The following is a 23,986-nucleotide window of genomic DNA, read 5'->3' on the forward strand; positions in this document are numbered from 1 at the left end:
AAAGTCCTTCCTTAAAGACAAAGTGGTGAAATTAAATGCCCTTCCAAGGTTCCTGTGAGACTTGATTTGCTGCTTTTCTGACATCATCAGGAATGTTGATATTGTGTGTGTGTGTGTGTGTGTGTGTGTGTGTGTGTGTCCTCAAAGCATCTAGCTATATATACTAGATAATTGTCTAGGTCTGAGATTTTTCAAGTTAAGGGGTAGAGATAAGCAGTAATAGACTATAGTAATAGCCAGTAAGAGTCTCTATATGGCCAAGTTCCATCTGAAACTTTATTAACACAGCTTATCTCACTTGAAACTCAAGAATCAAGAACATGTTATGAATGGGAAACTAGCCATGGTGATTATAATGACTGTTAGTGATTTATAGTCATTCTCATTTTTTTTTTACAGCTGTCTGTAGATTCCCATGTCAAAATGGCGGAGTTTGCCAAAGGCCCAATGCATGTACCTGCCTGGAAGGCTGGATGGGACGCCTCTGTGAAGAACGTGAGTGACTTTTATTTACAATCTCTAGAGAGGATATGTGTGTGTATGTGCCTAGGGAAGAACATGAGTGTTTCTCATAATAACATCACACATAGAAAGGGTGTGTGAGGGACAGTGTGGATGTGTGTGTGTGTGTGTAGCATCAGAGAACTTGTCTGGAATCTTTTAGCTCAGAAGGTTATCTTGAGATTAAGCTTTGCTTTTGTGGTAATTTATTTCATTTGGTGATTAAAATGAAGAGGAAGCATAGTATAGTACCTAGAAAACTCACCTTGACCTATTTGTACAAAAATATTTATAGCAGCTCTTTTTTGTGGTGGCTAGGAATTGTAAATCAAAGGGATGCCCATCAATTGGGGAATGACTAAACAAGCTGTTGTATATGATTATAATGGAATATTATTGTGCTATAAGAAATGACTAGCAGGTTGATTTCAGGAAAACCTGGAAAGACTTACATGAAATGATACAAAGTGAAGTGAGTAGAACCAGGAGAACATTGTACACAATAAAAGTAATACTGTGCAATGAACAACCATGAATGACTTAGCTGTTCTCAGCAGTACAATTTATGGGGGGAAGAGGGGCTGTTTCAGGAGCCCCAATAACCAGAGCCCCTTTGTGGGCAGTCTGGAATGAATTCACAGGCTCAAGCATTCTTTTCATCAAGATGGTATAAAATTATAGAGGGCAAAGAGTTCTTAGGGAACCTGCAACCTTAAAGGGGTAGAGTTAAAGTTTTTATAGGATAATCTTTAGCAGAATCTGTACCAATTATGCTAACTAGGTGAGTCAGGGTAGGATTAGGAAGGAGTTAAGGAGTGATCAGTGCTTAAAGGAGTGGTCAGTGACATGCTCTCTTAACATCTACTGTGTGGGTGTATTGCCCATAATTCCCTGGGAAGTAGCCCAAGGCGGGGCTGGATGGAGGTGTGGTTTTAGGCTTGAAACATCACTAAGTCAGCTAGCGGTCTGGGCTGACCAAGTTGCCACCCATCAATGTCATGTTTGACAAGATGGATGTTGGGAGTTCAGTGTATCCCAAGCTAATGAGGGATTGAGGATGTGTATAGTGAGCTAGGGAGTATATGCCTGAGTTTAGGATATATGTGATATGTAAGGCCCCATACGTACACAGTGGGGTCAAACTCCTAAATTTTGTGAGTGCAGCTGGCCACTGTATCAGGAAGAGAGATAAATGTTTTGTTAGGGCCTGCTGCCCTTGAGCTAGAGAGAAAACTGCCTAAGACAGTGTTTTGAGGCTAGGGAGAAATGTGATTTTATAAACTGGGGTTCAAGCACCCTATCACAATGATCCAAGAGAATCCCAAAGGTCTAATGATGCGTACTATCTGCCTGCAGAGAAAGAATGTATATTGATTGAATACAAACTGAAGTTTGCTGTTTTTCACTTTCCTTCTTCAATTATTTTCTTTTATTTGAGTCTTCTTGAACAAAATGACCAATATAGAAATGTTTTACATGATTGCACATGTATAACCTATATCTGATTGCTTGCCATGTCAGGGAGGAGAAAGGTTAGGGAAGGTGGGAAGGATAGAATTTGGAACTCAAAACTTTAAACCAAATTGTTTTGGGAAAAAAGAAAAAGCCCACCTTGGAGTCAGAAAAGCGGGTTTAAGTCTTGCCTAGAATACATACTGGCTATGTGACTGAGCAAATTATTTAACCTCTCAATGTCCCCCAGGGAATTCTCTAAGACTGTAAGTTGCCCAGTCTGTACTCCTATGCATTGATAGGAATTTCCTTGCCAGGAATCCCCTACAGCTCTAACCTCACTGAGAACGAAGCCCCGCCACTACCAACAATAACAACCCTAACCCTTAACCTCTAATAGCTCTAAACCCCTATTTCCTACCTCCAAAAAATGGAATTGGGCAATTGGCTACACATATGAACAGGAGTTCCATTGTACTCTGCCATCATAAGTTAACAGGCAATAGAATCTTTGGAATGCAATTTTGGCTTCAGATACTAAATTCTAGCCATCTAAAATTCATATCCCATCCAACTCAAGGGAAGAGTCCAGTTTTCTTATGGAGAGGCACTTATAGTACAGTTCTTAGGCATATAGATTTAGAGTTGGAAGTGTCTTTAGGGATCATCTACTCTACCCCACTCTTTGTACAGCTAAAACTAAGGCTAAGAAACTAAATGACTTGCCTGAGGTCACATAGGTAATAAGTGACAAAGCCAGATTTCAAACCCTGTATCCTATATACCTACTGTATATCCTGTCCACTGCTTCCTATAGCATAGGATATTGTATATCCTATACTATACTATACACACACACACACACACACACACACACACACACACACACTAGGCCCTCTTCTTTCCTACCACACATATAGACGAATCAAGTATGTTACATTTGCCATTGTTATTAGTCACTTCTGCTAAATATCTTGTTTATCAGGTAAAATTTAGGTTTACCATTAAGAATGTAACTCTTCTTGCTTAAGAAAACTAGGAAGTTGGCAAATGTTTTAAAATATCATTCCTTTTTGAATTGCAATTTGTAGTCCTTAATTAAAAACATTCCTGTTCTTATGAGGGCATTAAATTTTCCAACTTTATCGAGACTGACTTACATGAACCATGAAAAGAAACAGATCTCTGTTGACATCCAAATGAATTTATATTAAGGCATTTTTGAGGTGCCCCTTGCTTTAAAAAAATAATAATGATGATCAGTCTCTTGTAGAAATCTTCAAACAAAAGTATGAACATTTCAAAGTTAAGTCAGAAAAGAACTTAACATAATGAAAATATTTTTATTTGATAAACCAACTTGCCAGAGCACTTACACAATGTGCTATATGCCTTCATTAACTTAAACCTTTAATTCATCTTTTCTTACTCCTTTTTTATTAATATATGCTGAAATGAAAAAGAAATATTTGCTTATTAAAGTCTATCTGTCAGTTTGAGGTTAATCCAAGCTGTCTGTTGACATCCATCCCAACTGCTCTCTAACTTTTAGTCTCAATGAGTTGCCTGAGGCTCAGAACAATCGAGTGACTTCTATGTGAGTAAGTAACTATATCTGATTGCTTGCCATGTCAGGGAGGAGAAAGGTTAGGGAAGGTGGGAAGGATAGAATTTGGAACTCAAAACTTTAAACCAAATTGTTTTGGGAAAAAAGAAAAAGCCCACCTTGGAGTCAGAAAAGCGGGTTTAAGTCTTGCCTAGAATACATACTGGCTATGTGACTGAGCAAATTATTTAACCTCTCAATGTCCCCCAGGGAATTCTCTAAGACTGTAAGTTGCCCAGTCTGTACTCCTATGCATTGATAGGAATTTATAGTAAGTAACAGCTAGTAAGTAACCGAGGTGGTATTTGAACCTCAGTCTTCCTGACATCAAGTCCAACAAGTCTCCATCATGCCAGGCTTCATCTTTACAACCAAAGGCAAATATGATGAAGATTCTTGTTTGTAAATCTCGTTCAAAAACAACAAAGAATAAATTGTGTCTGGACCATTTCTTGATTTGTGACTTCTCTTGAGACTGGTCCTTTACCAGTTTTGGATCTGCCTAACTGGCGTCCCCTTTAAACATGTCTCCATCTTGTTTTTGTTTATCTGTAGTTACTTCTGTACCTCTAGCCATAGTATCTGCATTAGCCCTGTATAGACAGTGGGTTTTCAAGATCTTTAAACTTTAAAGTCAGATTAGTGAAAATGTCAAAGTTCATTTTCTTAGCTGTGTTTAACAAAGCCCTTGTATCCTAGAAAACCAATTTTCTACTCATGGTCATTGTTATCTGCCAACCTGATTTAAGCTATAGTCCTAAACACATCAAAGGAAAAGACAGCTGGCTTACTATGTTCTATTTCTAAGGACATAGAGGGACTGCATTGTCAAGGGAAGGTCTGAAATGTTTTCACCACTTTCATAAACATTCATACCTAGAGATTAAAGGAACATCTTCACATCAGAGCAGAACTCCCTGAGGTTTATTAAAATACAATACACATTCTGAGAGCCAAGGGCTTTAGCAAAACTGAATTGTCTAATTTGGTCTGGCCCATCTCACAGAAGAAGAAAAAGCATTAGTACATGCCTGGCTTAGCCTCTCAGGAAGCAGCCAGGCTCATTTACAGAGAGCTGCATATGTCTGAGCAGGAGAGCATGGTGAAGGGAAGAATCATAGCTGAATACGAGGAACATAAACACTTAAAATATAAAAGTTCCATTGTTATTGTTTCAAATGGTGATGATAAAAATATTTATTAAGCACTTAATATGTGCCAGCATGCTGTCACCTCCATCAGACTGGGAACTCCTTGAGTTCAGTGACTGTCATTCGTCTTTCTTTGTATCCCCAGCACTTAACATAGTGGTTTGAAATTTTCCAGGGATAAATGTCTTATTTTATGGTAGCTTTTATTATAAAGTATGTATATGTCTCTCTCTTTGGGTGTGTGTGTGTGTGTGTGTGTGTGTATACACACACACACACATATACATATGTACGTGTATAAATGTATGTGTGTGTTTACACACACACACACAAACACTTATCTGTTTACATATTATATCTCATTTCCAGTCCCCCTCAGTAACATGTAAGCTCCTCAAATTCAGGGACTATTTTTTATTTTGTCTTTGCATCTCTACTTCCTGGAATAGTACACACATTAGGTACTTTTTGGGTTGGATTGGATTAGATCTAGTACTGTTAGTGACTCCAATCCAACAACATAAATGATGCTGATTCCTCTGTGGAGATTTTCTAACAGGTTCTACAAAGAAGAATTTTTTACCTACTTGTCCATGTACAGAGTTTGGTTTAACCCTGGCCTGTTGAGTTAGCTGTTACAGGATATAATTTTGTAGTCAATCAATATGTGCTGACAACTACAAGAACTTTTTTCAAAATATGGTTTGCAGAGTTTTTTATCTATGTTCTAGATGTGCTGTAAGACCTGTAAGGTAGCTGTGCCTTTAGGACTACAACGAAGAAATCCTGACTCCAGAACCAATGTTCATTGTACTTTATACCCAGTATCTTGGGTGCAAATGAAATCTACATACACTAATGTTTATCATTTGCTGTCACTGTATATCATAAATATGTGTCTTCTTATAGTTGTTATGGCCTCAGAACTTACTAGCTGTGTGACCCTGGCCAAGTCACTTAACCCTGTTTGCCTCAGTTTCCTCATCTGTAAAATAAGCTGGGGAAGAAAATGGCAAACCACTGCAGTGTCTTTGCCAAGAAAACCCCAAATGGGGTCATGAAGAGTCAGACATAACTGAAAAACAACAACGATAGTTGTTAGTGTTTATGGGCCAAATTCTCCAGTGGGCTCAAGGCAGACCTCTTACGCTTAGAAATTGCATTCTACTCATAATGAACATTTGAGTGTGCAGACTATCCATTTGATTAGTCCATCGACATCCCCATATTTATAAACTATACATTTAATTTTTATTCTAAGTACCAGAATATAGTTATTCTGTATATGATCCCTGAATCCCTACACCCTTCACTGACTTACTAGGATACTGTATTTTCTGTAATACTGTTACCCATAAAACTGCTTCTTTGTGGAAAGAATAATATCCCTACTCTGTGGCTATAAAGTCAGCAGGCAGGCACACGCGCGCACACACAAACACACAAACAGGGGTCAGCCATTTTTTCATGGTACAGATGCCAAATGGAAGACAAGAGAAACAGGAGCATGGGTGTGGAGAGAATTCACCTGTCCATCTGTTCTTGCCCCACCCACCATGTTCCACCTTCTTTCAAACCCAACCCTCTAGGCCAGGAGTTCTTAACCTATGGTCCACCTACCCCCCAAATTGTTCCGAAGAATAGATTTCATGTTACTTTACCCCTATGAAAGTGTGCTAGCTTTAAGTCCAAGGGACAGGGTTCTAGTCCAGGCTCTGCCACTTACTACCCGCATGACCCTGAGCCAGTAACTTAACCTTTTGGACCTCTGTTTCCTTATTTGAAAAACTAATTGACTAATTGGGACAGCTAGGTGGCGCCGTGAATAGAGCACCAGCCCTGGAGTCAGGAGGACCTGAGTTCAAATGCAGCCTCAGATATTTAATACTTACTAGCTGTATGACCTTGGACAAGTCACTTAACCCCAATTGCTATGCTTCCCCCCCCCTCAAAAAAAAAGTAACTAATTCAGTACTAATTGCCAATGCCTGGCACATATTAAGTACTTAACTGTTGATTGATTGACTAGATGGCCTTTGAATATTCTTTCATATCTAAATCTATGAAATGGAGATAATAATGTTTAATATTAATGTTCCTCAGAGTTATGGGGAAGAAAATTCTTTCTGAAGCTCTAATGAAATGTAAGTTATTCTTATGACAATACTCAAGAAATAGAGCAGGACACTCCATTCAATGATGGAGTCACTTACCCCATGTCCTGGTTCCAGATTGGTTTTGATGATAGGGTTTCTTAAACATGATAACTTTTAATAATAAGGAGAATGCACTACTGTGGTTTTCTATTAGAGTATAATCTGATTTACTCCTCTTAGAAATAATCATCATTTGTTCATCTTTGTGAGTGTGGTTTTTTTAATCTTGTCTTTTTCTACCTTTTCCAGCAATATGTATTCTTCCCTGTCTGAATGGCGGCCGCTGTGTGGCACCATATCAGTGTGAATGCTCAGCTGGGTGGACGGGCTCCCGCTGTCATACAGGTAGGCATCCTTTGGCAGCTTAAGAAAGTTGGAAAGAATTAAATCTGCAGTATTTTGAGTTCCTTAGTTCTTCCCTTTGGAGGCTGAACATACACAGATTAACAATACTTAGACTTATATATGTAGATGTAATTGAGAGGTACTAGCGATTAGCAGGAATTCAGCCTCATTCAAGAAACTTTTTTTACATGCTTCCTTGTTACAGAGCAGGATGCTGTTATGTAAGTGCTAGGCGAGATATGGAGATCAAAAAGCCACCTTCTCTACCTTCATAAAGTTTAGTGTCTAGTGGTGGTATGTGGGACAGATTCTAATCAACTAGAAGTGAATAATTCCAGCTCTTTCTATTTATCTATGATCCCTTACTTTGATCTAGTCTTAGAACTGACCCAAAGAACTAGAGGAATTTCCAAAAAAAGAAGGATATCTGATTTTAAATGACCTACCAGAGGTGGGGAACCTGTTGCCTCAAGGCCACATGTGGCCTTCTAGGTCCTCAAGTATCTCCCTTTGACTGAATCCAAACTTTTGTTGTGAAGTTTGGATTCAAAGGGTTGCATCTGAGCATCTAGCAGGCTGCATGTGGCCTTGAGGCCACAGGGTACCCAAACTGTGTAAATAGAAGTAATTCTGTTTCACTGAACATATGTAAAAACATTACTTAGAAGAACAAGAATGGATTTGTTTTAATTGGTATAAAAACAGTTGTGACAAATCATTTAGAAAGGCAATAACTTCTAACTTTCCACTGAAGATAAACCCAACAAAGAGATATCATCTTCCAAACCTAGGAAGAAGGAAATAGGAAGCAGTCAACTGCCATAGATTCATTGGTTTTATAAGTTTCTATGTACGCTAAAGGTCAAAAAGACCTCTTTATATTAAAAAAAATGAAAGAAAGAAGAGGATTTTCCAGATTTTTTGGCTTACCAAATACTCAGCAAATGAAATTTTACATGTGTTTTATTTATTGAGTGAGGTAAGACGTGCCCCTCCCCAAAAAAACCCCAGGTGATCATTTCTCAGCAATTTGCACATTATTTAGATTTAGACAAACTATTTACTTACCCACATTTGTATCTAAAACCGAACTCATCATCCTTCACCCCAAAACAACTCCCTTTCCAAAAGAGTCTATTTTTTCCACTTGTTACCACAAATCCTTTTAAGTGAGTAACCTTGAAGTGACCTTTGACTTTTGCATCTCCTCCATCCCTGACAGGAGGATGGCCAAGTTTCCTGTATAATGTCTTTTGGATTTAGCCCTTCCTCTCCATTTGAAATACCGCTACTATAGGGCAAATCTTTGTCACCTCATGCATGATTTAATGAAGCCGCCTCCAACCAATTCTTCTTAGGGTCATCAGACTAATCTTCCTAAAATAGTATTTTCATCAGTGCAGCGAAGAACCTCTAATTGGTCTCTACTGTCTTTCATGTCAAAACCAAGCTCCTCTGCTTGGCTTTCCACAATCTGGTTCTCCATTACCTTACTACTCCCACAAAATGTACTTTTTACTCCAGTGAGGCCAACTGGTGTCCTCATTGTTCTCTACCTGCCAGATTCAATCCTGTTTCCGTGTCTTTGTTCATATTGTGCCCCCCCTCCTAGGCTTTCTTTCCTCTAACTGTCCAAATCCTTCCCAATCAGAATCCAACTTGTCTCTTCCTTTTTGAAGTCTTTTACAATTGCTACAGCCCAAAATGATCTCTCCCTTGTCCCAATTCCTATTGTACTTTTAGTTAGTACTGTATAGTTTAGCAAATTATTGTTCTCTAATTGTTTCACATGAAATGGTACGGTAAGATAATAGAAAGTGTATGGTACAGGTGGATAGAGTACAGGACCTGGAGTCATGAAGTCACCTTCCTGAGTTCAAATCTGACTTCGGACACTTAGTAGCTGTGTGATCCTGAGAAAGTCATTTAAACCTATTTGCCCCAGTTTCTCATCTATAAAATGAGCTGGAGAAGGAAATGGCAAACTACTCCAGTATCTTTGCCAAGAAACTCCAAATGAGATCACAAAGATTTGGACACAACTGAAAAAAGATTCAACAACAAGACTATTGGAAAGCTCTGTATTAAATATTTGAAGCCAAGCCTTTTAACAGACTCAAATTTGTCAATATTGCAAAAGCCCACTTCTTTAACACCAATATTCTCCCAGTGGTAGTACATGACAAAGTATTATGGTGCACTTAGAGCACAGAAGAATTGAACTTACCAATAACTCAATATAAATTGGCTGTAGCATACTAACAATAATCTGCACATACAAAGCAGTGCTAACAACATTGCCAAGCATACCAATGGGTCACGTATTGATGAATGAACAACAGCAATAGACAACTGCAAGTGCTACATTGGTACCATAGTAATACTAAAAGGCTAAAAAAGGCTTCTAGCACACTGGACAAATCTCCTATAAACAATTTAGGAGAAAGTGTGAATGAGGCAGATGGGTAACACAATGAATAAAGTATGGGATCAGGAAAAACTGAGTTTGAATTCTATCTCAGACATTTACTAAACTGTGTGATCTGGGGCAAATTACTTAACTTCTTTCTGCCTCAGTTTCCACATCTATAAAACAGGGATGATAATAGCACCTACCTCAAACAGTGTTTTGAAGATCTAATGAGTTTGCATATTGTTAACTCATTAGTTAACTCGCATTTTGTGAACCTCAGAGTATTATATAAGTGCAAGCTAGCTAACAAAAGACCACACAGGATGAGAAAGCCCGGGAGGAATTGTGATCAGTATCACTGGGCACTGCACCTTCCCCCCCCCCAAAAAAAATATGAATCTCACAAAATAAAGTGTTAATTTTGTCATCTCGATTAGAATGTAAAGTCCTTGAGAGTAGAATTTGTTTCATTCTTTGGCTTTGTGTCCATCCTGGCACATAATAAGTGTTTAGTAAATGCTTCTTGATTGATTAATTCCCAACTGCACTGGAATCTCTTTAAGGTCAGGAAATATGTCATGGACTTCTATATCTCCCACAGCATTCAACAAAGTACAAAGGATACAGTAAGAACTCGATGCTAGTATTTATTGGAGAATAAATTTTCAAAAGACCTTGTAAGAGAGTTTTAAAAATCTCAATTTTTGTTCCATGACTTGGAAAATTTCTACAATTCAGTGTGAGATATTCACAATGAATGTGGCTTTTGAGAGATACTGCTCTATACTCCGTGCCCTGTATTGTGAAATGAAAGCATAACCAGACTTGGCAGAAAGCCCTCCATTCTCCCAACAAATTGGCTCTCATTTAGAACTGCATCTGTGTCTCTCTCCACAAAGGGACAAAAGGTCTCTCTCTGGAGATCTTTTAATATCTGTCTTCCTCAGCCTTTTTTCAGGTTGCATTTTCTATGTGAGCTGAAGCTCTGATGAATGGGTTGTTGGGTTTTTCCCACTCAGTCTCTGCCTCCCTCCTCTTAAACCACCTACCCTGCAGTCCTGTGAGCATCATATGCAGTAGGTGACAGCAGAGAGGATGGCCACTTCTCCAGTCTTATTGTGAAAAATAAGCAGACGAGTTTGAGTGATTTTTTTTTAAACAAAGAAAAAGCTGTCTTTCAAAGCTCTGATTCTTCATGGTGATGATTTTTATACTAACCTGCAGTTGCCTACCACATAGCAGGAGCAAGGTTTAGCAGAAAGGACTCTGGATTTGGAATGAGAGGACCCAGGCTTGCATCTCAGTTCTGCTCTGCTACTTACTGCTATTCATGTGACCTTGAGTAAATCACTTCATTTTTCTGGGCCTCAGTTTCCTTATCTGTAAAATCGAGTTGAACTGAATGGCCTCTAAAGTCCCTTTCAGCTCATGATCCTAACTTATGCAGATGTCTTACTTAGACTAGCAGCACGTTCTCAATCAGTGAGTGATGGCAGGTGGGGACCAAGAAGTGGTTTTTACCAGTCTAAGGCCTCTTGACTATAAACATGGTATACTGCTTCCTTTCTAAAATGTCATGTTTGAAGGATTCATAGAGAAGCAGAGCAGACAATTGAGAGATTGAGAGTGGAGGTGTAACCAATGATGCCTTAGTGATCCTCCACCCCCTAGGCTAACATTAGGTCCCTAACAACACATGACTTAGAAGCGTGGTCAATGAATAGAACATGTCCAGCTTTCCTACACTCATGGTTTTTTTAAGTGGCTATTAAATCATGTTCCTCCCCACAATAGCTGTTATTTTCATAACATCTCAACAAAGTTAGTCCCAAGTTATCCATTTATTCATTCTTTCATTTGTTGTCTTAAAACCTTCTCTGTTGGTAATTTCCCTTTTAATAAGTTACAAACATGCACTGCTTATCTACTACCATTATTCTGAGCTTTGACATCTTTGAGGAATAAACTCCTACCCATATCTTGCCAGGGGCAAATTTTTCTCAAATTTAGAAATCTCTGTTTTTCCATCCTATTTTTAGTCTGCAAGCACTGAACTTAAAGTCATAAAACAGAATACAGTTCAAGACTTGGATCTACCATGTCATAGTATTATCATGGAAAAGTCAATTCATCTCTTAGGGGATCAGTTTTCTTATTTGTAAAATTGTCAATTGCAACTTTACTTCCTATCTCAGAGTTATTATAAAGAACAAACTTGGGGATCATACTTTTGGTTTCCTGACTTCTACTGTTTCGGTCTGGGAGCCCGCACTGCCTGTCTTTGTAGGCTTGGAGCCTGCCCTCCTTGCAGTCAGGTCCTCTGGAAATGCTCACATTGGAAAACCAGCCCCTGACTTCCATACCACTGCCATGGTCGATGGGGCTCTCAAGGAGGTGAAGTTGTCAGACTATAAAGGGAAATACCTGGTCCTATTTTTCTATCCACTGGACTTCACCTTATCATCGCCTTCAGGGATTGGGTCTCTGATTTCCATCAGCGGGGCTGCGAAGTCCTCCGTGTGTCTGTGGATTCCCAGTTCACTCACCTGGCCTGTATCAACACCCCTAGAAAAGAGGGTGGCCTGGGTCCTTTGAATATCCCCCTGCTGGCAGATGTAACCAGAAACCTGGCTCGAGATTATGGGGTGCTGAAGGAGGATGAAGGCATTGCCTACAGGGGTCTCTTTATCATTGATGCTAAGGGCCTTGTCAGGCAAATCACTGTCAATGACCTGCCTGTAGGGCGCTCAGTGGATGAAGCTTTGTGACTAGTACAAGCATTCCAATACACAGTTAAGCACGGAGAGGTATGTGTGGCAGGCTGGAAGCCTGGAGGAGACACTATCAGGCCCTATGTGGAAGACAGCTAAGAGTATTTCTCAAAGAATAAGTAGGCGAACGATGTTGCTGCTTTCTTTCCTCCCGTGGCAAACCTCCATATGATGAAGGAGGCTTCTGACCCGCTTGGGTAGTGGCCCTTTCCCAAAATCTCCTCTTAATCTCTTTCTCCCCCCGGGGGGAGGGGGGGAGTGGGAAGGGGGCAGGTTTAGGAGAGGAGGAAGGGGCCTATGTCTAATAAACCTACGGGAAAATTAAAAAAAAAAAAAGAACAAACTTGGCAAAGTGGTCTGGCATTTATGGAGTAGGTAAATGACATGGTCAGACCTTTGCTTTAGGAAAATCATTTTGGCTGCCAAATGGATTAAAGTAAAAGGATTAACGTGAAGAAAGGCTTGAATCAAGGAGCTCTAAAAAGAAGCTAATACAATAGTCCATAAGAAAAGTGATATGAGTGGTAGCTACAAATGTGAGTGGAGAGAAGGGGCACATATACAAGAGATGTAAAAGTAATAGTGACAAGATTTGGCAACACATTGGGTATGTGGTGTGAGTAAAAGTAAAGAACAAGAATGACATAGAAGTTGTGGACATAACTAACTTAGAGCTAACTAGAAGGTAAAAAGGAAGATGAAGAGTTAAGAGGGGTTGATGAAAAAGATGATAAGTTCTGTTTGGGATATTTGAATTTGAGATGCCTACCAAACATCCAGTTGAAAATACCCAAAAGATGGGGCAGCTAGGTGGCACAGTGAATAGAACACTGGCCCTGGAGTCAGGAGGACCTGAGTTCAAATCCAGCCTCAGACACTTGACACACTTGCTAGCTGTGTGACCTTAGGCAAGCCACTTAACCCCAATTGCCCTGCCTTCCCCTCTCCAAAAAAAAAAAAATACCCAAAAGACAATTGTTGATGTGGGGCTAGAGCTCAGGAGAGATCAGGGCTGGGCTAGATAGACAGACAGATAGAAAGATAGATAGATAGATTAGATAGATTAGATAGATAGATAGATAGATAGATAGATAGATAGATAGATAGATAGATAGATCTGGGAATCAGATGCCTAGAGATGAATGAATTGAACCTCTGACAGCTGATATCATCATGTGAAAGTACAGAGCAGGGGTTCTTAACATGGCATCCATGGGCTTTTCAAAATCTGTTAAATGTATTTGAGTATTATTTGCTTCAATTTTAATCCTAGGTATTTTATTTGTTGCATCTAAAAACATTACTGTGAGAAGGAATTCACAGGCCTCAGCAGACAGCCAAAGGGGCCCATGTCTCTCTCATACATACACACACACACACACACACACACACACACACACACACACGTAGTGCCAATACAATATTTACAGCACCCATGATCACGATAAAGACCATGACTATAAGTATCACATGACATTTGATCACAAAATATACCAAACTCTCCAGATAGAGGTTAGAACTGAAGCACTTATTTGGACACCAAAAAACCCAATCCCAAAAGCAGTAAGCCAATTCCATCATAGTACCAAAGATATTCAGAAGCCATAATAACGCTGAGAGCCACAGCATCCTTCAGCCTTCCCACAAACCCATACGAGATCAATATCTACTCGCAGACCTCTCTATCTCCTTGCCTGAGTGTTCTTTCTCTCCCATCATCTAGCTAGCTCTGACCAGCTTCCTGTGGGCTCTGCTTCCCTTCAGGAAACTCCTCCCACCACAGGCTTTATGTGACCACATTCAGCCTATTAGGGGGCAGAATTTACTTTCAAAGCAGGGAAGGTCTTCAAACTTCCCCCTAAGTCTATTAAGGGGGAGGGAAGATCTTCAAATTCCCATTCCTATTACAACACACAAGGTGAAGAACCCCAGTATAGAGAGGAAGGCCCAGGAGAGCCTTGAAGGGATACCTGTGGTTAACGTACTTAGAAGCTTCAACAGAGGAGACTATGGACAGATTGGACAAGTAGAGGGAGGACCAGGAAAGAACAGTGTCACAAAAACACGGAGCAGAAAAAGCATCCAGAAGACAGAAAGCAATGAGCGGTATCAAATGCTTCAAAAGGCCATTAGATGTGGTACTTAGAGGATTTAGGGTATGTTTGCATGGGACTGTTCAATTGAATGATGAAGTCTTCAAAATACTTATGCATTGCCCTTTGACCCAGCAATACCACTACTAGGTCTGTATCTCAAAAGAGATAAGAAACAAAAAGGAAAAGGACCTCTATGTACAAAAATATTCATAACACCTTTTTTTCTGGTGGCAAAGAATTGGAAATTGAGGGGATGCCTCAATCCCCTCAGTGGTGGCTAAATAAGATGTGGTATATGATTGTGATTGAATACTATGTGCTATAAGAAATGATGAGCAGAAGGGGCGGCTAGGTGGCGCAGTGAGTAAAGCATCAGCCCTGGAGTCGGGAGGACCCGAGTTCGGTTCCGGCCTGAGACACTTAATACCCACACAAAAATACTAGCCGTGTAACCTTGGGCAAGTTACTTAACCCCAGTTGCCCTCCAAAAGGCAAAAAAAAAAAAAAAAGAAATGATGAACAGAATACTCCCAGAAAAACCTAGAAAGATTCACCTGAAGCAAAGTGAAATGAGTAGAACCAGGAGAACATTGTACAGAGTAACAGCAGCATTGTAAGATCAATTGTGAATGTCTTAGCTATTCTCAGCATGCAACAATCCAAGACAACTTTGAAGGGCATATGATGAAAAATCATATCCATTCCCAGAGAAAGAACTGATGGAGTCTAAATGCAACTTAAAGCATATTTTTTACTTTATTTTTCTTGGTGGTTTTTTGCTATGTTTTTCTTTTGCAACATGACTAATATGGAAATATGTTTTGCATGACTATACATCTATAACATATATCAAACTGACTGTCTTCTCAATGAAGGGCAGAAGAGAAGCAGGGAGGGAAAGAGAATTTGGAACTCAAAATTTTTAAATGAATGTCAAAAAAATTTTTACATGTAATTGGGGGAAAATAAAATACTAAATAAAGTGAATTGTGAAAAAAATATTCATGCATTAAATATATATGTATGTTTTTAAATGTAGCTGTTTGTCAGTCTCCCTGCTTAAATGGTGGGAAATGCATAAGACCAAATCGATGCCATTGTCTCTCTACTTGGACTGGACATGATTGCTCAAGGTAAGTCAACCATAAATTTAGTCAAGGATATTTAGTCAAGGATAATGATGAATCAAAGACATTTTTCAACTAAGTTGTTCCACACATGACCCAGTGGAAAATCCAGAAGTCACAACTTCAGTAGTATACGTTCAGCATCCTTAATCCAAAAACAATAGCTTGGAATGGAAAAAAAAATCATACCTAGAGGGGTCAATCTAGATATGAAAGTTACTCATGAGAAATTAAGAGGAACTGTTTGAAGAGAATCAGAGTCAGAGAAGATGACTATACAAATACCAAAAGAATTAAAAATAAGGGAATAACAGAAGAGAAAGGGCAGGGAAGTAAGTAGCAGTCTGGAAAAGAGAGGCTTTCCTTGGTTAGGGTTAATTATTATACCCTATTTTAGTAATATTGTCACTGCAATACAGGGGAAAATTCAGATTGCTGGAGAATATTCTATAAGAAGTAATTAGGTGCACACCTCACATTAGAGAACTGGAAAAGGAAAAGATGGAAATTGACTAGAAAGGGAATCATAAAGGGAATAAGGTATCAAGCGAAGCAGGTAGAGGAAGAATCTGGGACTAGCTTCCCCTGTGAAATAAGTTCAATTTTTGTATCGGCAGGAAAAACTATGATGATATCTTGAAGTTCTCTGGCTCTGGCTGTTTTTTTTCCTCAGTTCTTTTGAAGGAGAGTGTTTGGGAAAGAACCATAAAAATCTGTCATGTTTTCCCAATAACATTTTTTTTCAGAAAAAGGTTATCATCATTTAACATGAAAGTTCTCCATTGTAGGGTTATTTCAAAACTTTGTTTTTAAGTGTGAAGACAAGAAAAAGGAGTAGTTCAGGTTTTTATAGTGCTTGACAGATTATAAAATGTTTTCTTTAAAAGCAAGGTGGTGGTGGGTAGGATGGGCAAAGAATTGTCCCCATTTTACAGAGAGGAAAAAAATGAGGCTCAGAGATTGTGACTTACCCATGGTCACACAGGAGAGTAGAAACCATAAAAAGAAGAGAGTATGAAGGGGGAGGGGAAGAAAGAAAAGGCATTTAGGGAAGGAAAGGGAAGAAGCTAGTTTCCACCCCAGAGGAGTGTCTCTATTTTCCTACTGTTCCTGTTAATAGGGAAATTCACATTCACAGTTAGTTCAGTTTGGTGAAATAATAAAGCCTTCTTTTTATTTCAGACTTTAAGGAGTGGGACAAACAGTAAAGATATAAACTGGGTCCCAAAGCCTTTCCTCACTGGTGAAGATCAAAGTCCCATATCTGTTGCATCCATGTCATTTTAGGCTTTCACTGTATGTAGTTATGACCCAGGAGACAAGATGTAAACAGCAAAACATCTAACTCTATGCAATAAGAAGTCATTTTGTAATAGAGTTGTATTGTAATTTTAATTCTTGTCCCAGGGAAGTGTTTCTCTGTCGTCCCAGGGAAGTGATCTGATCAGATGAATCCATACTAAAGTATTAGTGACTCCATTTATTAGAGACTGTTAGAACAATAGCACTACAGGGGTTGCTTTTTCAGAGACTTCAAGTCCTATACATCTACAAGCCCTTACATTTCAGTATGTAGCACAATAGGAAGGTCATTTGTCATTTGCTCTGGAATCTGGAACCCAGGGTTCTAGTTTTCATTCAGCTATCAAGCTATGCTTTAACTTGAGCAGATAAATCACCTCTTTAAGCCTCAGGATCTTTGTGTATAAAATGGAGGTAGGGAATGAAAAGGGGAAAAGGGGAGGGCAGAAGTTTGGAATAGATAATAGTACTGATAGTAATACTTTTTTTTTTTTTTAAAGCAATCGGGGTTAAGTAACTTGCTCAAGGTTACATGGCCAGTTATTTCTGGGTGTGGTGCTAAGTATCCGAGCCCGGATTTGATCCCCAGGTCATCCCAACACTGGAGCCTGTCCTCTTACTCACTGAGCCACCTGGCCACCCCTCTGATAGTAATACTAATAGCATTTAGATAGCACTTGAAGGTTTACAAAGCACCATGTGCATTATCTCATTTGATCCTCTAAGTTGTCTCTAAAATCTCTTCCAGCTCAGTGGCTGTGTGATATTCCTGCCTGTCACAATGAATAACTCAATAATGGCCTAATTTCTAACATCAATAACAGGCCAGTCCTAGCATTCCTAGCCCCTCCCTAAATTGGAGGTGTCTAGCACTGTCCCTAGCTGCCTGCACCAGATTAAAATGTCACAGGTAAATGTTTAACAACAGCAACAACAAAGCACATAACCTTGTTGTGTCCTAAGTCTATATACAGTCCCCAGGCCCACTACCTGAAGCACACCTCACAGTGATTAAGCCACCATTTACTTCACCTTTCTATAAATCTGACCTCATCTGCAAGACTTTAAATGATTTAAAAAAAAGGAATTATGTCTTCTTAGATTTCTCTGTATCCCACAAAATTCTTAACAGACTAAGTATTTAAGAAACACTATCAATAAATGCAAATCTATAAATGAAATTCTAAAGGGTTTAGGAATCCATTGCCCTAAAACTGCCCTCACCCTTGGTTAAATTCCACTCAGCATGTAAATTCCACTTAGCATGTCTACCCTCTGCGTGTAGACTGCAATTCACTCAGATGGATTTGTTTTTTCTCTACAGGAAAAGAAAAGCCGGGTTTCATCCCTTCTAACTATCCCACAGCAAAGCGGCTTTCTCAAAAAGACAAGATCATCTCTCCTAGCCAGTCCCTGGGGATTCTGGAACATGGACATTAAAAATCCAACATGGTGCTGGTTTTTTTTTTTTTTGGAAAGTTATTTTGTTATTTTTGTTGTCATTTTTGTTTCTATTTTAATTTTGTGATATATTTTTTTCCTTGAGTTTTCCATTAAAAATCTGCCTGTATTTTCATATGCAAAAAATGTATATTAAATATATGCTGCTACACCCACACACAATGTACATATTCTGCCATCTATTAGGGAAACTTCATTTATACATTTTGGTCACAATTTTTTGATTCCTTTAAATATGTTTCTCAAATATAAGTTTCACTGCCAAGCAGTGTAATGCAGGCTTGCCATTCCATGGACTTCTCAAACCTGTATTATGCTGTAGCATAACCTAGAAGCCAGGCCGTAGCAAGATAGTTATATTAATGACATGTAAGCTATCCCACAATTCTCTAGCACAGTTTAAGTTCTTAGCCACCATATTTCATGAGTATGAATAAATGAAGGAGGAGAATCTGGTTCATCCCACCTATGTAATGTGGCATCATTTTCTTGGAAATGTTTATAACAATAAATTTTTCATCTTAACTTGGCTAGATATTTAGTGATTAGACTGACTCCTCCCCCTCCCCCTTCCCCCATATGAGATGCAATAGATAGCAGGAATAGCCGGTTGCCATGGAAATAAAAGAAGCCCAGCTACTTTTTTTTAAAACCAGACAGGAGACACAGAAAGAGTAGGCAGGATTCATAATAGAAAGAAACCCCTAGGAAATAAAGAGCTACAGAGGGCATTGGTTTTGTCTGGTTTTTGTTTGGTTGGTTTTTGTTTCCTTTTTACCAGAACTGTGATTTCTTCAGTGTAGGGAGCTCCTGGTGGGGAATGTCCCCTACCAATCAGATACATGGGCATCTTCTCTGAAACCTAAGAGTCATGGGATTCTCTAGGGCACTGAGAGGTTCAATGATCTGCCCAGATCTTCCTGGCTCCAAGGCCAGCTATCTATACGCTATGCTAGGCTGCCTTTCTAAGGGCACAGTTCTTAAAGGAGCCTCTTTCTATCACTCCAGTTCCAATCTCACACCTGTAACTGCTGAAATAATTACCCTTCAAATGCCCTAACTGCAACCCCCACCCCAAAAACAAACAAAAAAGCAATAATCCCCTGGCATTTGGGGATGATACTGAATGAAAGGCAGTGGCAAGTGGCCCAGGAGCACATTTTATAATAAATAAGGAGAGGAGAAAGGAATGCATGGAAAAGAAGACAAAAAGAGCTGGGGAAAATTGAAAGAAAAGCAGAATACTAAGCTACTCCAGAGCAGTCAAGGGGCTCAGAAGTGAGAAGGGAAATACAAATGTTCCTATCCATCCCCCCCAAAAAGCCACCATTTTCCCTCTCTAGAAGACTCTCAAGACTCACCATCTTCAGAACTTTCTATTCTACTATGGTCAGAAGCTTAGTACCTAGCTTTGACATTTAGAATTCAGTAGCCTATTCCTGAATGTCAAGAAATTCCTGCAATTTCCAAGTACTTGGAAATAAGTGCTATAGGTTGAGTGGAATTGGGGTAAAAATAAAGGAGAAAAAAAAATTGGTGCAATTTGGGTTTAGAACTAAAGCTTCACTGAAAGTTGAGGAATTTTCTGCCCCATAAGTTCCCATAGGCATTTGACTATAATTAACACCCCTGAAAAGAAATACTAGCTGATGCTTTACTCTTGTGAAAGAAATCAGTCAATAGAACTCAAATATATCATGTATATAAATAGATCATGCACATTCCAATTCCAATCTAACCTTTCCAAGCAGGGTGAGGGCAATGAGAATTCTCATAAAATTGTAGAAGTTAGAAGGGACATCATCTGGTCCTAAAGCCTTCATTTTACAGAGAAGAAACTGGTCCAATAGAGATTATGTGACTTACCCAAGGTTACACAACTAATTGGTGTCAGAAGCAGGATATGAAATCAGGTCCTTTAACCCTAGAGCCAATATGGTTCAGATGGCAGAGCGCCAATGCAAAATGAGAAAGCCTTGAGTGCAAATCTCACCTCAACCATTTGTCAGCTGCATGACTATGTGTAAGTCACTTCTTGAGGTCTTGTTTCTTCTGTAAAATGAGAGTTGGGCTAGATGGCCATTAAAGCCCCTTCCAACTCTAAATCTATGACTTTTTCCACTATATTTCAGATAAATAAGTTCAATATAGTAGAAAGAGAACTGGACTTAGAAATTGAGTCTTGGGCCTCCAACCCAGACAGTGAACACTGACTACAGGTGCTTTGGTTAAACTCTCTGAGCCTCAGTTCTTCTCTACAGAATATGAATAAAGATATTTGTACCACTTTCCTCACACAGTTGAGAGGAAAGCATTATATACATGTTAAATTGTGTTATTGATAACGGGTGGAGTGGTAGAAAGAGCTTTGTAATATGGATTTATACTGGTTCAGTAAATTGTCTTAACCACCTTTTGCTTTCCCTGTCCCTACTTCCCCCCTTTTCCCACTCCTTGACCAACTGCCACTGCTATTATAAATTAGATTCGTGTGTGTATGTGTGTGTGTGTGTGTTTGTGTGTTGGACCCGATGACCCCAAGGGTTCATTCTATAATTCTGTGATCCTAAGGACTGGCCAGTGCTTCATTATTCATATCTACCATTTCCAGCAGAGAATTGACCCCAACAGATAGAAGTAGGTCCCTTTCAGCTATAAATATGTGATCCTAGGAGCAAGAACTATTGCTTTGAGTTCTGTTTGGAGCATCATGAGCTGTAAATCCTCTGAAACCAGGATAAGTCATACATAGAGAGATGGAATGGACCTCAGAGGCCATCTAGGCTGACCCCCTCATTTACAACTGGGCAAACTGAGACCAAACAGGGTTAAGTCAATCAATCGTCATTTATTAAGCACATACTATGTTGCAGACATAGTGCTAAGTACTGAGGATACAAAAAGAGGCAAAAGACAGTCTCTGCCCTCAAAGAGATTATAATCTAATAATTAATTAATTACTTGACCAAAGTCACACAGGTAGGAAAGCTGAGAATCAGGATTTTGAAACTAGGTCCTTTGACTAAAGGCATTGAAGCTTTCTCTGTACCACACACGCTGCCTTATCCCATTATTCTTCTAAGTTTTAGGATAAGGAGGTAAGGTAAGACATGATGACCACTGCTAGAATTACCTGGGCTCAAATTCTACCTCAGATGCTTACAACCTTAACTGTGTGACCTTGGACAATTCACTGAACCTCCTGAGGCCTCGGTTCTTCATGTGAAAATAAAGGGGTTGAATTTCATGGCCTCTAAAATCCCTTCCAGCTGTAAACCTATGGTCCTTTATTCAGAATGGTATTAGTAAAAGTGAACAAGGTCAGAGCAAGGTAGAAACACAGGCCTAGCTGGTATGTCAAACTATAATGAAACCCTTTAATAATGCTAGTAATGGTGAACAGGAATAATATCTATTTTCTAAGTTAACCAACTTAGATTTAGATTATATGAAGAATATGTTGGGGGTGAGATGGGGGAGGAAACGTGATTTGAATATATTGTATACAAAACTCCTTAATACTAGTTAACTGTGCCATAATAGACTTTGTGTGTGTGTGAGTGTGTGTGTGTGTGTGTGTGTGTGTGTGTGTGTGTGTGTGTGTATAGCCAGGCGTATGGGAAGTAGAACACTGGAATGGGAGTCAAGTGACTGGATCTTATCTCATCTTTATACTGGAGCAAGTTACTTCTAGCAAGGCTGAAATGGGAGTGGACAGAGCACTAGACCTGGAGTTAGGAAAACAAGTTTAAATTCTTCCTCTCATATTTGCTATATGTATGACCCTGGGTAAGTCACTTAACTGTTTACCTGAGTTTCCTCAACTGTAAAATGGAGATAAGAATAACACCTACCTTAAAGGGTTGTTATGAGGATTAAATAAGATAATATTTTAAAGCTCTTAGTACAGTGTCTGGCACACAGTAGGTAGTATATAAATGCTAGCTATTACTATTCTTCTTATTATTACATCTTTGAACATGCTTTCCCAATAAGGATACATGAGGGGGTTGAATGAGATGCTGTTTCAGGTTCTGTTCAGCTCTTAACATTTTCAGTCTGTGGGAGAGAGGGTACAATGCCATCATCAGCTGGGAAGAGCTAAATGGCAGGGATGATTCCTCTGGAAGTCAGTATAGACAGGGATGGTTCCTCTGGAAGTCAGTGTAGACAGGGGTGGTTCCTCTGGAAGTCAGTGTAGATGGATGTCCATGTTCTCTTAGTCTGCTGAGGTTTAAAGAGTTAGTTGAAATAGCTCTGAACTTGTGGATCCAAGGTTTGGGATTGAGTCCTGCCTTCAGCGATGGCCTTATGTCATTGTGGGAGGGTCCATGAAATGCCACTTCCCCATTATACTGTGTGCGATGAGGATATTTCTTAGGGAGGGAGATAGTCTGGAGGAGCTCCTATGGAAAGGTTTACTTAGAAACTCATGGGAAAGAGTTTGTGGCTAAAAGTGTTAAAAATACCAATTATAGGGATATATGTGTGTATATATACACACATATATAGCTATAGCTCCTTATTGCAATTCAACCTATATTCTTTTGCCAAGATCCCAGAATAGTCTATCCTCAGATGTAAACAATATAGGTGAGGCAATAATAATAATATCTGATATTTATATAGCACTTTACCTTTATTATCTAATTTGACTTTCACAATAAATGTATGAAGAAGGTGTTATTATCCCCATTTACAAGTAAAGAAACTGAGGCTCAAAGAATTGAAGTAATTTGCCTGGGTGGATAAAATATAAATGTCAAAGATGGGATTTAAAGGATTCCTGGCACTTGACTTCAAGTCCAGCACTCTGTCACGTATAAGAAAACAGAGATAAAATACCTGCATCAATGTAGCATATAATTATTTGTTGGTACATCCTGTCTTAACAGACATTTTGCCCATTAAAAAAATCTGCTGTAGATATTAGGATGTAAATATTATTGCGCTGTCTTCTAGGATCCCTAGGAAATTGAATTGGTTTTCAGTTTGGGATTGTTTTTGATCACTGAAATAAAATCACAAGGAGATACTAGATTTTTTGGAAGCACCCCAATACATACAAGATAAAATGTAATTTCTCTTCAGTATGTGAACAGCTTCAGGAACTAGATTTGATAACATGAATGAATTTTCATGAAAAGCAACAGAAAAATGAGCAATACTTTGGGTTACATGAGAGCCTGTCTTTGGACACTCAGGCTCAAGAAGCATGTATCTTTTATTGTGTGTAGGCCAGTCACAAATTCCATTAGAAAATGATGTGTAGGGGGTGGCCAGGTAGCAGAGTGAGTAAGAGCACCAGCCCCAGTGTCGGGATGACCTGGGATCGAATCCGGGCTCAGATACTTAGCACCACACCCAGAAATAACTGGCCATGTAAACTTGAGCAAGTTACTTAACCCCAATTGCTTAAAAAAAATGTAAATGATGTATAGAGGCAGATTGGTGGCAAAGTGGATTGAGCATGAGTCAGGAGGATGTGAGTTCAAATCCAGCCTCAGACACTTACTAGCTGTGTGACCCTGGGCAGGTCACTTAACCCTGACAGGAAAGAAGGAAGGAAGGAAAGAAGGAAGGAAGGAAGGAAGGAAGGAAGGAA

The 23,986-nt window shown here is 39.2% G+C and overlaps 1 protein-coding gene and 1 pseudogene across 1 annotated transcript in view; both read left to right on the forward strand.

Moving 5' to 3' along the window:
• Positions 1-22,167, forward strand: part of SVEP1 (sushi, von Willebrand factor type A, EGF and pentraxin domain containing 1) — a 355,921-nt gene extending 333,754 nt beyond the window's left edge. The window contains exons 45-48 of the mRNA XM_069086632.1: positions 400-495; positions 7,116-7,211; positions 15,531-15,624; positions 18,245-22,167. Of these exons, the coding sequence (XP_068942733.1) occupies positions 400-495; positions 7,116-7,211; positions 15,531-15,624; positions 18,245-18,275 (317 nt within the window). The 3' untranslated portion in view covers positions 18,276-22,167. The remainder of the gene's footprint in view (positions 1-399; positions 496-7,115; positions 7,212-15,530; positions 15,625-18,244) is intronic.
• Positions 9,006-13,444, forward strand: LOC138160841 (peroxiredoxin-2 pseudogene; annotated as a pseudogene).
• Positions 22,168-23,986: the final 1,819 nt, after the last annotated feature.

The sequence above is a fragment of the Petaurus breviceps genome, unplaced genomic scaffold (genome assembly GCF_028583685.1).
Source record: "Petaurus breviceps papuanus isolate PSGF00001 unplaced genomic scaffold, PetGlider_PUasm1.0 118, whole genome shotgun sequence".
NCBI lineage: Eukaryota > Metazoa > Chordata > Mammalia > Diprotodontia > Petauridae > Petaurus > Petaurus breviceps.